The sequence below is a fragment of the Anomaloglossus baeobatrachus genome, chromosome 3, assembly GCF_048569485.1.
Source record: "Anomaloglossus baeobatrachus isolate aAnoBae1 chromosome 3, aAnoBae1.hap1, whole genome shotgun sequence".
Lineage (NCBI taxonomy): Eukaryota > Metazoa > Chordata > Amphibia > Anura > Aromobatidae > Anomaloglossus > Anomaloglossus baeobatrachus.
In genome coordinates, this window is record NC_134355.1 from 10,596,287 (window position 1) to 10,610,409 (window position 14,123).

General features: G+C 56.6%; 1 protein-coding gene across 1 annotated transcript; it reads right to left on the bottom strand.

Moving 5' to 3' along the window:
* Positions 1-2,948: 2,948 nt before the first annotated feature.
* On the bottom strand, positions 2,949-8,423 carry LOC142294863 (lactoylglutathione lyase-like). The gene is made up of 6 exons (XM_075337917.1): positions 8,292-8,423; positions 4,799-4,881; positions 4,379-4,519; positions 4,028-4,092; positions 3,792-3,881; positions 2,949-3,331 (listed from the first exon to the last, which is right to left on the bottom strand). The coding sequence occupies exons 1-6, from the start codon at positions 8,373-8,375 to the stop codon at positions 3,243-3,245; spliced, it is 552 nt and encodes a 183-aa protein (XP_075194032.1). The 5' UTR covers positions 8,376-8,423; the 3' UTR covers positions 2,949-3,242.
* Between the last annotated feature and the right edge of the window lie 5,700 nt (positions 8,424-14,123).

Here is a 14,123-nt window from a genome sequence, read left to right on the forward strand (position 1 = left end):
TATGTATAATACAGGGTGTATCAGAGTCCCTCCTCTATGTATAATACAGGGTGTATCGGAGTCCCTCCTCTATGTGTAATACAGGGTGTATCAGAGTCCCTCCTCTATATGTAATACAGGATGTATCGCAGTCCCTCCTCTATGTATAATACAGGGTGTATCAGAGTCCCTCCTCTATGTATAATACAGGGTGTATCAGAGTCCCTCCTCTATGTGTAATACAGGGTGTATCGGAGTCCCTCCTCTATGTGTAATACAGGGTGTATCGGAGTCCTTCCTCTATGTGTAATACAGGATGTATCGCAGTCCCTCCTCTATGTATAATACAGGGTGTATCAGAGTCCCTCCTCTATGTGTAATACAGGGTGTATCGCAGTCCCTCCTCTATGTGTAATACAGGGTGTATCGCAGTCCCTCCTCTATGTGTAATACAGGGTGTATCGCAGTCCCTCCTCTATGTGTAATACAGGGTGTATCGCAGTCCCTCCTCTATGTGTAATACAGGGTGTATCGGAGTCCTTCTTCCCTCTACTTTTTGGCACTTATTGCATTGTCCGCAAGGGCTTGTGAGGCTCAGAGTCTGTCCTTCATACATTACACAGGAGGTGTCTGACCATGTCACACCACACGGCTGGATAAGGTAGGAAAATGTTACAATTACATTTACTGGTGAATTTTTTTTCACCATTGAAAGCAATGAGAGTGTAAAAACGCTGTGTGAACATGGCACAAGGAGTGGAGGAGGCGTTTTGTATTTCTATATAAGGGGAAAAAAACCCTCTAATCATTATACGAGGGGCGATTCAAAAGTAATTGGTTATTTCTATTGCACACAGAAATTAAAATAAAATGTTTTCTTCTCTCTTAGGTACCCACTAGTCCAGGAAAAAAAAAAAAATCACTTAAATAGGCCACGATTCCCGGGAGCTACATTCATTTGAATATGATCTGCTGAGGAGTGAACATCAAAATGGGAAAAAATGAGCTCAGAGCTGTCATCAAATACCTCTGCTTGAAACAAATGACTACCGAAGACATACACAGCGACTTGGTGGAAACATTGGGGGACTCTTCTCCTCCATATTCCACAGTTGCACGCTGGGCCAAGGAATTTAAGCTGGGAAGAACATCTACGGAAGTTGAACATCGTGAAGGACGCCCATCCACGTCCCTCAATGAAGAAAACGTGAAAAAAGTTGAAGTTGTATTGGCAGATGGAAGAGTGACTATCAGGCATGTAGCTGAGGTCACAGGGATCTCATATGGCAGTATTCAAAGAATCCTGGCAAAAGAATTGCATATGAGAAAGGTCTCCGCGCATTGGGTGCCAAAAATGTTAACCGACGCGCAAAAGAAGAAACGAGTTGACATTTCAATAGCAAATCTCGAAAAGTTCCAAGCAGACAAGGAGAATATTTTGTCACGTTTTTTTTGACCATGGACGAGACCTGGATCCACCACTTTGATCCCGAAACTAAACAAATCGATGACATGGAAATGAACCGACGCCGAAGAAATTCAAAGTGTCAAGCTCAGCAGGGAAGGTTATGGCGTCCGTTTTTTGGGACGCTGAAGGAATTAATATGGTGGGCTATTTGGAGAAGGGAGCCGCTATTACGGGCTCCTACTACGCAGAACAAATAAGAAGATTGCGGGAGGCTATCAAGGAGAAAAGGCGCGACAAACTGCGGGTTGGAGTGCTGTTTCACCAAGATAACGCGCCGGCTCACAAAGCTGCAGTTGCCATGGCAACCATTCAAGAAGCAGGCTTTGAACTGGTGGAACACCCCCCTTCCCCCCCCTGTTCGCCAGATCTAGCCCCCAGTGACTTTCTCTTTCCTCGCCTCAAGGAACACCTCCGGGGCAAGAAATTTGACAATAGCGACGTGATAACCGCTGTTGGGGATTTCTTTGAGGGTCAAGATCAAGAATTTTTTTTTTCGAAGGGAAGTCTAAGTTTAGACAAGAGATGGACTAAATGTATAGACTTGTTAGGAGACTATGTAGAAAAATATTTTTTTTCAATATATTCATTGTGTTTATTATTGACCATTACTTTTGGATCACCCCTCGTACAGTACAGATTGTCTTGTATAAAATTAATTTTATCTTCGGTTTTGTGTGTTTGTTTTTTTGTCACTCTGTAAAAGTAGCGTAATCTTCTGACCCCATTGTTCCCAGCAGTGACCCGGGAGTCAGAGATGAGTGCAGGCGTCTTCCCCGGGCTGTTCTCACTCCATTTCAGCAATTTTCATGTTGCACCAGACCTTTTTTGAGGGTCTGTAGAAAAAAAATGCTCAAGTTTCCCAATGACTTCCATTAATCTCGTTACTGGAGACGAGCACCCGATCTATTACTCCCTGTTATCAGCCATTACTGTGGAGGAGACTGTAGGACAGGAGAAATTATAACAGCTTTATATCAGGGCTGGAAGATTTCCCCAGTATTATAAAAGATTTAGTAATGAGATGTATAATTGGTGGGGGAGGGGTGACCTGGACCGCGGGCTTTTTTTTTTTTTACGAGTACGTGCACGCAATCTGGACACGCTGCGGTCTGGACATAGCAGGTCCGGACCTGTGCGGCCGCGAGTCTCCTCTGCAGGAGAACGCAGCTGCCTTTGCCCACGATCCGGGCTCAGGAAGTTGCAGTTTCTTCTATTGTCCCTGCACTCGCGTCTCCGCAGCAAAGAATTACCGTGCTTGCGGATTGGACTGGCCGCACTGTAGGTCAGTTAACGCTGCGGCCAGTACATGCACAGTGTGCAACGGGATGTATAAAATTCCATCCACTGTGCTTGTGCTGTACAATGCAGCTGAAACCATGCTACGTCCAAATCGCAGTGAACCCTGATCACCGGCGCGCAGCCTAAGCCCGGACCGGTTCAGTTTTCCATTTATTCTTCATTTCAGGACATTTGTATGAATAATGACCACGACTCAGCAGAATCATCTCACCAAGAATTTCCAGTTTATTGGAGATCTGGGAGCTTTGATCCTTGGAGCGCGGTGACCGCGTTCTGCATCGGCGCGCTCCGGCTAAGGCACTAAATCTGGGTTAACACTGATGACGGCGATTCTGGAGGGGGGAGGGGGAGTCACATGACCGACACTTCAGCGGACGGCGCAGTGAGGGATGTAGTGCGACGTTCTGCAGGGTAAACACCGCCCACTGATCACAACTGCTGCAGCAAAACATGGAAAGTTCCCACATAAAAATGAAGCGTCAGGCGGCAGCAGCGCTCACACGATGGACACCATGTTGTTAGGGCTGAGAATCTCGATCCAGTAACCGTCAGGATCCTGCACAAACGCCAAACCCTTCATCTTACCTGGAAAATAAAGAACATCTAGTGAGCAACACTCTGCTCCAGTCACAGCCGGAGCTGCAGTGTGATGTAATGTGCAACCTCCGGAGCTGCAATCATAACACTCCTGCTCTCAGACTGCACAGTTATATCACGTGTCATGTGACCACTCCTGCTACAACTGGAGCCCGAGCCTGACGAGCGCAGCTCTGACAGTGACTGGAGCCCGATCCTAACGATCGCAGCTCTGGCAGTGACTGGACCCAGATCCTGACGAGCGCAGCTCTGGCAGTGACTGGACCCCGATCCTGACGAGCGCAGCTCTGGCAGTGACTGGACCCCGATCCTGACGAGCGCAGCTCTGGCAGTGACTGGACCCCGATCCTGACGAGCGCAGCTCTGGCAGTGACTGGACCCCGATCCTGACGAGCGCAGCTCTGGCAGTGACTGGAGACTGTGCCCCTTATTTATGAGTCTTATTTACCATCGTCGGGTTTCTTTACGAAGGTGACTCCGAGCTCCTCAAACCTTTTACAAGCCGCGTAGACGTCTGGGACCGCGATGCCGATGTGACCTGGAGAAAGGAGCGGACAGGATCAGTGCAGAGGTAAAAAAAAAAAAAAAAGGCAGGCACCCAACAGTATTGTGCCAGGATGGCTGATAACAGAGGACAATAGACATGCAGGCACAGGGGTCCCGTCTGGCTCACAGACCACTTACCGAATCCTCGGGGGTCGGAGTTTCCATTATGATATGGCTTTTCGTCGTTCTCGGTTCCCCAGTTACTGCAGGAAATAAGTAAGATTAGAGGATGGAGGGGCTCCGGGGAAAGACCCCTCATCACCGAGCAGACCCAGATAATGGGGTTATACATGGGTACTAATGGAGCCAAGCTGCAGTGTAAAGCATGGGGAGTGGCAGCACCACTGACCTTGTGATCAGGCTGATCTCAGCCAACCTCATACTCCAAACAATGCAGCTGAGCTGGAGTCACTGATCATAGCTGCAGTGTAAAGCATGGGGAACAGCAAAGCTTAAAAATCAGCCAGCCTGGAGGAGCGCAAGCCTTACTGTGTGAGCTCCAGCGTGGCCTTGCGGGAGAACGTCCAGGCCGTCAGCTCCTTGATGTCCTCGGGGATGTCCTTCTTGTCCTCGTAGCCCATGAAATATAAAGAAAACTTCATAGAGGGGAAGTCGAGCTTCTGGAGGAGCCTGAGGAGAGACGAGAAGTCATGATCCAGACTTCACCCTGAAACACCATGAAGACGCTCCGCGTGTGACTAGTCAGCTGGTAACAACCCCCGAGACACCGCCCCAGAGCCTCCGCATGACGCGGCCGTGAGGAGTTTACACTGGCGCTAGTACTGAAAGTAAAACCGTCAGTAATAGACAATGCATCAGCCAGCGGGAAATAGAGGAGCGGGGAGGGAGGTTATAGCGATGGGGAGAGCGAGGTTATAACAGGGGGTGGGTGGGGCGACAGTCACTTACGTCATGCCGAGGCACTGCGTGTAGAACGGCAGCGATTTCTGGGGGTCTTTAATCCGGAGCATAGTCTGCTGCAACATGAAATCCTGAAAGGAAAAGGACAATTAAGAAAACTAGAAAATGACGGAAACTTACATCCCCCACTGTGCAGAGCGGCACGGCCCAGCTGCCCAGTACAGCACAGACACCGAACCAGCAAGAGACAGAAACTTACATCCCCCACTATGCAGAGCAGCACGGCCCAGCTGCCCAGTACAGCACAGACACCGAACCAGCAAAAGAGGGAAGCTTACTGATATGGTTCGGGGTTCCCCTGAGCCTCAAACCAATCCTGTCCTGTCTTTGCCTCCTACGTTGGAGTCGACCGACTCCGCAGCACAACCTGTCCGTTGCTCTACGCGTCTGGCTGAAAGGCGTCCGGTATCTAGGGTCTTACACCATCCTAAGCCTAAGTCCCCATTTAGCGCTACCGCACATGCGCGGGTTCCCGCTGCCTTTCCAGGCTTGGTAGCAGAAATCCCGCACTATTAATGTGCATGACATCAGCGGTGACTGCTGTATGGCCGCAACCGACGCCATTGTCACATGACATTTGGCTTGGGGCAGGGCTTAGGCCAGAAAAGATGGCAGACTGTGTGTGTATGTATGTATGTATGTATGTATGTATGCATGTATGCATGTATGCATGTATGCATGTATGCATGCATGCATGTATGTATGTATGTATGTATGTATGTATGTATGCATGCATGCATGCATGCATGCATGCATGCATGTCTTCCCGGTCAGATAGTGCCCCCTACGCAGGTAACTGGTCCTCGTCCCCTGTGCAGCTAACAGGGATGAGTACGTACTAGTGTGCCCAGTAACGCTAAGTGTCAGGGCTTAGGTGCAGAGGTCCCGCTGCGTCTGTCGAGTGGGAACCAGTGGTTCACCGGCTGGGACCTAGGGGCACAGTAGACAGGTCGGCGAAGTGCCAGCATTAGGCGGGTGCCACTAGTGGACCGCCTAGGCAGTCTTAGCATAGGGCTGCTGGTACACCTTCGGTTTCCAGGTACAGGGGGGCTACCTGTGCTGTAACAGGCCTCATCCCGTGTACAGTGGTGTGAAGCTAACACTGACTCCTCATTTATATATCTGTGGTTGTTGCGTCCATCTGACCCCTCGCGGCTTAGACATCTGCCCAGAGGATCTCGGGTGACGTTTGGCTACTATTAGTTTCACCCAAATCGTCTCCAACCGTAACACATACATCCCCCGCTATGCAGAGCAGCACAGCCTAGCCGCCCGGTACAGCAGACACCGAACCAGCAAAAAAGAGGGAAACGTACATCCCCCGCTCGCTATGCAGAGCAGCACGGCCCAGCCGCCCGGTACAGCAGACACCGAACCAGCAAAAGAGGGAAACGTACATCCCCCGCTATGCAGAGCAGCACGGCCCAGCCGCCCGGTACAGCAGACACCGAACCAGCAAAAGAGGGAAACGTACATCCCCCGCTATGCAGAGCAGCACGGCCCAGCCGCCCGGTACAGCAGACACCGAACCAGCAAAAAAGAGGGAAACGTACATCCCCCGCTATGCAGAGCAGCACGGCCCAGCCGCCCGGTACAGCAGACACCGAACCAGCAAAAAAGAGGGAAACGTACATCCCCCGCTCGCTATGCAGAGCAGCACGGCCCAGCCGCCCGGTACAGCAGACACCGAACCAGCAAAAGAGGGAAACGTACATCCCCCGCTATGCAGAGCAGCACAGCCTAGCCGCCCGGTACAGCAGACACCGAACCAGCAAAAAAGAGGGAAACGTACATCCCCCGCTCGCTATGCAGAGCAGCACGGCCCAGCCGCCCGGTACAGCAGACACCGAACCAGCAAAAGAGGGAAACGTACATCCCCCGCTATGCAGAGCAGCACGGCCCAGCCGCCCGGTACAGCAGACACCGAACCAGCAAGAGACGGAACTTATACCCCTCCCCCCCCGCTATGCAATGCGGTGCTGGCTGAGAGAGGGCGACCCCTGGCAGATGTAGAGAGGGCAGTCTCAGGCAAGCTGTGCTGGCGAGAAGGGGCAGCCCTGGGAGGGGAGGAGGGGGGGGCAGACAAGCAGGGGCAGCCCCAGATTATGAATATGGCAGCACACTGATGTTCTTTGAGAATGAAGGTCAAACGTGAGGTGACGGCCGCACCTGAATCTCCATGAAATCTTTACAAGCCTCATAAACCAGAGGCCAAGGCAGCGATCCCGCGTCACCAGGTTCAGGACGACCGCGCACCAGCCCGGAGCAACCGCAGCTGGACCGGATGCAGGACCACAGCAGGATCGTCTGCTCTCCAGGGTCCTGAGCGGCTGTCTCCAAATGTGTAGGGGGGAGGCAGCAACCTCAGGTATGGGAGCAAGGGGGGACAGTCCCCTCATCAGCAGGGGGGAGGGGGGGTGGCAGCCTCATACAGGCACAAAGGGGGAGTCCCCTCACATCAGTATGAGGGGGGGGGGGGAAGAGGCAGCAAATTTAGGCACAAGGGGGGGGGGGGTGTTCCTACTCCCTCATATTAGCAAGATGAAGAGGTGGCAACCTCAGATACAGGCACAAGGGAGCAGTCACCACATATGGGGGGGGCACAAGGTGACAGATACATGTGCAAGTGGGGACAATCCTCTCATATCAGTATCAGGGGGGAGGACAGCAACCTCAGATACAGGTGCAGAAGGGGGGGCAGTCTCCTAGTGTCAGTATGGGGGGGGACTGGCAGCAGATACAGGCGCAAGGGGGACGTCCCCTCATATCTGCGGGGGGAGAAGAGGGGGCAACCTCAGATACAGGCGCAAGGGGTGCAGTATCCGCATGTTTCAGTGGAGGGGGGGGGGGAGCGCAAACCTTAGATAGAGGCACAAGGGGGGGGGGACGGTTGCCTCATCAGTATGGGGGGATGGGAAGGGGCAGCAGATACGAGCACAAGGGGGGGGGGGACGGGGACGGTCGCCTCATCAGTATGGGGGGATGGGAAGGGGCAGCAGATACGAGCACAAGGGGGGAGGGGGGGGACGGGGACGGTCACCTCATCAGTATGGGGGGATGGGAAGGGGCAGCAGATACGAGCACAAGGGGGGGGGGGGGGACGGGGACGGTCGCCTCATCAGTATGGGGGGATGGGAAGGGGCAGCAGATACGAGCACAAGGGGGGGGGGGGGGACGGTCGCCTCATCAGTATGGGGGGATGGGAAGGGGCAGCAGATACGAGCACAAGGGGGGGGGGGGGACGGTCGCCTCATCAGTATGGGGGGATGGGAAGGGGCAGCAGATACGAGCACAAGGGGGGGGGGGGGGGGGACGGTCGCCTCATCAGTATGGGGGGGATGGGAAGGGGCAGCAGATACGAGCACAAGGGGGGGGGGGCAGTCACCTCATATCAGTGGGGAAGGGGGGGCCTGTCATATACCGCGAGGCTCCGCTGACAGCCCCGGATTGGTGCCGGTATCGCACACCTCGCTCCCGGTACCTTGGTGGCCGGCTCCGGGTCCCTGCAGGCCGCGGCAGCCGCCTCATCGCTCAGGCCGCGCAGCTCCTGCACCTCCGCCGTCATGTCCGCGAGTGACACCGACCACGGCCCACCGACGTCATCAACTCATGTCCCACCCACAAAGCCCACCTGTAACCAATCAACGATAACTGGGCGGAGCTACTGTCACCTGGCCTCCACACGTCGCCTAATTAGGTAAAGAGCTCCGCCCAATCCCGTGCCCCTCACTCTGATTGGTTCATGATCTGTCAAAATTTGTTACGTCATTTGACAAGGCGGAGCAACAGTAAGTCGGGTGGGTGGAGCGAGTCACAGCAGCCTCTGGCGAAAGAGGCAAAGATCACATTGCTGGACGGAGGTCGGCGCCGCCGGAAGCTGCTGCCACTATGTAACTTGCCGGTCACCCATGATGTACAGTGTGAGGCCACTCGACAGGAGCGCCCCCTGGTGGTCACTATGCGCAGCTTTTACAGAAATGGTAAAAGCGACACGTCTTGACGGCTCCTTCCTCTGATTCTGCGCCATCATTATCTCAGCTGTGATTATTTTAATATTCAGCAGTAAAAAGAAAGAAACGGAGAAAGTCCAGCACAGATAGTGACAAGAAAGCAGAGAGCTGGTGCAATAGACTGGAATCCTGCATTCTGCTCTTCTTCCACTAGATGGCAGCAGGCAGTGCAGATATGACGGTTTTCCTGCCAGGGACCAGCAGGGGGCGCAGGTTACCATGATTACACGACTGGTGTCAGCAGTTTGTTATATCGAGGTTTTGCTTTAATTCTGGGTATTTTACACTAATGAGGATGTGTGATGTAGACAGTCAAGTGCTGTGAAATATCTTGTGCCATGTACCCCTGTAACATCCTCTCGGGCACCGGGGGCCCCATGTAACATCCTCTCAGGCACCGGGGGCCCCATGTAACATCCTCTCAGGCACCGGTGACCCCATGTAACATCCTCTCAGGCACCGGGGGCCCCATGTAACATCCTCTCGGGCACCGGGGGCCCCATGTAACATCCTCTCAGGCACCGGGGGCCCCATGTAACATCCTCTCAGGCACCGGGGGCCCCATGTAACATCCTCTCAGGCACCGGTGACCCCATGTAACATCCTCTCAGGCACCGGGGGCCCCATGTAACATCCACTCGGGCACCGGGGGCCCCATGTAACATCCTCTCGGGCACCGGTGACCCCATGTAACATCCTCTCAGGCACCGGGGGCCCCATGTAACATCCTCTCGGGCACCGGGGGCCCCATGTAACATCCTCTCAGGCACCGGGGGCCCCATGTAACATCCTCTCAGGCACCGGTGACCCCATGTAACATCCTCTCAGGCACCGGGGGCCCCATGTAACATCCTCTCGGGCACCGGTGACCCCATGTAACATCCTCTCAGGCACCGGGGGCCCCATGTAACATCCTCTCGGGCACCGGGGGCCCCATGTAACATCCTCTCGGGCACTGGGGGCCCCATGTAACATCCTCTCAGGCACCGGGGGCCCCATGTAACATCCTCTCGGGCACCGGTGACCCCATGTAACATCCTCTCAGGCACCGGGGGCCCCATGTAACATCCTCTCGGGCACCGGGGGCCCCATGTAACATCCTCTCAGGCACCGGGGGCCCCATGTAACATCCTCTCGGGCACCGGGGGCCCCATGTAACATCCTCTCAGGCACCGGGGGCCCCATGTAACATCCTCTCAGGCACCGGTGACCCCATGTAACATCCTCTCAGGCACCGGGGGCCCCATGTAACATCCTCTCGGGCACCGGGGGCCCCATGTAACATCCTCTCAGGCACCGGGGGCCCCATGTAACATCCTCTCAGGCACCGGGGGCCCCATGTAACATCCTCTCAGGCACCGGTGACCCCATGTAACATCCTCTCAGGCACCGGGGGCCCCATGTAACATCCACTCGGGCACCGGGGGGCCCCATGTAACATCCTCTCGGGCACCGGTGACCCCATGTAACATCCTCTCAGGCACCGGGGGCCCCATGTAACATCCTCTCGGGCACCGGGGGCCCCATGTAACATCCTCTCAGGCACCGGGGGCCCCATGTAACATCCTCTCAGGCACCGGTGACCCCATGTAACATCCTCTCAGGCACCGGGGGCCCCATGTAACATCCTCTCGGGCACCGGTGACCCCATGTAACATCCTCTCAGGCACCGGGGGCCCCATGTAACATCCTCTCGGGCACCGGGGGCCCCATGTAACATCCTCTCGGGCACTGGGGGCCCCATGTAACATCCTCTCAGGCACCGGGGGCCCCATGTAACATCCTCTCGGGCACCGGTGACCCCATGTAACATCCTCTCAGGCACCGGGGGCCCCATGTAACATCCTCTCGGGCACCGGGGGCCCCATGTAACATCCTCTCAGGCACCGGGGGGCCCCATGTAACATCCTCTCAGGCACCGGGGGCCCCATGTAACATCCTCTCAGGCACCGGGGGCCCCATGTAACATCCCCTCAGGCACCGGGGGCCCCATGTAACATCCTCTCAGGCACCAGGGGCCCCATGTAACATCCTCTCAGGCACCAGGGGCCCCATGTAACATCCACTCGGGCACCGGGGGCCCCATGTAACATGCTCTCGGGCACCGGTGACCCCATGTAACATCCTCTCAGGCACCGGGGGCCCCATGTAACATCCTCTCAGGCACCGGGGGCCCCATGTAACATCCACTCGGGCACCGGGGGCCCCATGTAACATCCACTCGGGCACCGGGGGCCCCATGTAACATGCTCTCGGGCACCGGTGACCCCATGTAACATCCACTCGGGCACCGGGGGCCCCATGTAACATGCTCTCGGGCACCGGTGACCCCATGTAACATCCTCTCAGGCACCGGGGGCCCCATGTAACATCCTCTCAGGCACCGGGGGCCCCATGTAACATCCTCTCAGGCACCGGGGGCCCCATGTAACATCCTCTCAGGCACCAGGGGCCCCATGTAACATCCTCTCAGGCACCAGGGGCCCCATGTAACATCCACTCGGGCACCGGGGGCCCCATGTAACATCCTCTCGGGCACCAGGGGCCCCATGTAACATCCACTCGGGCACCGGGGGCCCCATGTAACATCCTCTCAGGCACCAGGGGCCCCATGTAACATCCTCTCAGGCACCAGGGGCCCCATGTAACATCCTCTCAGGCACCAGGGGCCCCATGTAACATCCACTCGGGCACCGGGGGCCCCATGTAACATCCTCTCGGGTACCGGGGGCCCCATGTAACATCCTCTCGGGCACCGGGAGCCCCATGTAACATCCTCTCGGGCACCGGGGGCCCCATGTAACATCCTCTCGGGCACCGGGGACCCCATGTAACATGCTCTCGGGCACCGGGGACCCCATGTAATATCCTCTCGGGCACCAGGGGCCCCATGTAACATCCTTTCGGGCACCGGGGGCCCCATGTAACATCCACTCGGGCACCGGGGGCCCCATGTAACATCCACTTGGGCACCGGGGGCCCCATGTAACATCCACTTGGGCACCGGGGGCCCCATGTAACATCCTCTCGGGCACCGGTGACCCCATGTAACATCCTCTCGGGCACTGGGGGCCCCATGTAACATCCTCTCGGGCACTGGGGGCCCCATGTAACATCCTCTCAGGCACCAGGGGCCCCATGTAACATCCACTCGGGCACCGGGGGCCCCATGTAACATCCTCTCGGGCACCGGGGACCCCATGTAACATGCTCTCGGGCACCGGGGACCCCATGTAACATCCACTCGGGCACCGGGGACCCCATGTAACATCCTCTCGGGCACTGGGGGCCCCATGTAACATCCACTCGGGCACCGGGGGCCCCATGTAACATCCACTCGGGCACCAGGGGCCCCATGTAACATCCTCTCAGGCACCAGGGGCCCCATGTAACATCCACTCGGGCACCGGGGACCCCATGTAACATGGTCTCGGGAACCGGGGACCCCATGTAACATGGTCTCGGGCACCGGGGACCCCATGTAACATGCTCTCGGGCATCGGGGACCCCATGTAACATGCTCTCGGGCACCGGGGACCCCATGTAACATGCTCTCGGGCACCGGGGACCCCATGTAACATCCTCTCGGGCACCGGGAACCCCATGTAACATCCTCTCGGGCACCGGGGGCTCCATGTAATATCCTCTCGGGCACCGGGGGCCCCATGTAACATCCTCTCGGGCACCGGGGACCCCATGTAACATCCTCTCGGGCACCGGGGACCCCATGTAACATCCTCTCGGGCACCGGGGGCCCCATGTAACATCCTCTCAGGCACCGGGGGCCCCATGTAATATCCTCTCGGGCACCGGGGGCCCCATGTAATATCCTCTCGAGCACCGGGGCCCCATGTAACATCCTCTCGGGCACCGGGAACCCCATGTAACATGCTCCCGGGCACCGGTGACCCCATGTAACATCCTCTCGGGCACCGGGGGCCCCATGTAATATCCTCTCGGGCACTGAGGGCCCCATGTAACATCCTCTCGGGCACCGGGGGCCCCATGTAATATCCTCTCGGGCACCGGGGGCCCCATGTAATATCCTCTCGGGCACCGGGGGCCCCATGTAATATCCTCTCGGGCACTGGGGGCCCCATGTAACAGCCACTCGGGCACCGGGGGCCCCACATAGCATCCTCTCGGGCACCGGGGCCTGCACTTTCTTGCCCCTGAGTTTGATATGAGGGGATAAATAATGAAGGCCCGGCCGTCTGCACCCGTCACATTTTCTGTTCTCCGTATTCATTATATCCGCGATGAATATTCATATGATTATAGTCATGAGACAAGATTTATACAGAAGATCGGATTGTGGATAAAGCTACAGACGAAAGAGGAGCGAATCTCCTGGAATTTGTTTCAGGATGCTTCAATTTGGTCCGTTCCAACAATTGCCATTTATTATGCCCTGAAGTTGTAATAAAATATAATACTCGTCCTAGGCCCGCTGCCCACCTGTCCTAGGCCCCGCTGCCCACCTGTCCTAGGCCCCGCTGCCCACCTGTCCTAGGCCCCGCTGCCCACCTGTCCTAGGCCCCGCTGCCCACCTGTCCTAGGCCCCGCTGCCCACCTGTCCTAGGCCCCGCTGCTCACCTGTCCTAGGCCTCGCTGCCCACCTGTCCTAGGCCCCGCTGCCCACCTGTCCTAGGCCCCGCTGCCCACCTGTCCTAGGCCTCGCTGCCCACCTGTCCTAGGTCCCACTGCTCACCTGTCCTAGGCCCCGCTGCCCACCTGTCCTAGGTCCCACTGCTCACCTGTCCTAGGCCCCGCTGCCCACCTGTCCTAGGCCCCACTGCCCACCTGTCCTAGGCCCCGCTGCTCACCTGTTCTGGGACCCGCTGATTACCTGTCCTAGGCCCCGCTGCTCACCTGTTCTGGGACCCGCTGCTCACCTGTCCTGGGATCTGCTGCTCACCTGTCATGGGACCGGCTGGTCATCTGTCCTGGATCCCGCTGCTCACCTGTCCTGGATCCCGCTGCTCACCTCTCCTGGATCCCGCTGCTCACCTCTCCTGGATCCCGCTGCTCACCTCTCCTGGATCCCGCTGCTCACCTCTCCTGGATCCCGCTGCTCACCTCTCCTGGATCCCGCTGCTCACCTCTCCTGGATCCCGCTGCTCACCTCATTTTCTCCTCCATTACTGCTGTTACTGTCTCCTAGGCCCACTGCTCACCTTTCCTAGGCCACTCTACTCACCTGTCCTAGGTCCCCTGCTCACCTGTCCTGGGCTTCGCTGCTCACCTGTTCTAGGATTGCTGCTCACTCGTCCTTGGCCTGCAGCTCACCTGTCCTGGGCCCC

Bases quoted from the DNA above. Each gene is read 5' to 3' on its own strand.
- LOC142294863 (XM_075337917.1), bottom strand. From the start codon at position 8,375: ATGACGGCGGAGGTGCAGGAGCTGCGCGGCCTGAGCGATGAGGCGGCT. The intron at 4,882-8,291 runs GTACCGGGAGCG...TTTTCCTTTCAG, and splicing joins ACCCGGAGCCGGCCACCAAG to GATTTCATGTTGCAGCAGAC. The intron at 3,332-3,791 runs GTAAATAAGACT...TTTATTTTCCAG, and splicing joins CGTAAAGAAACCCGACGATG to GTAAGATGAAGGGTTTGGCG.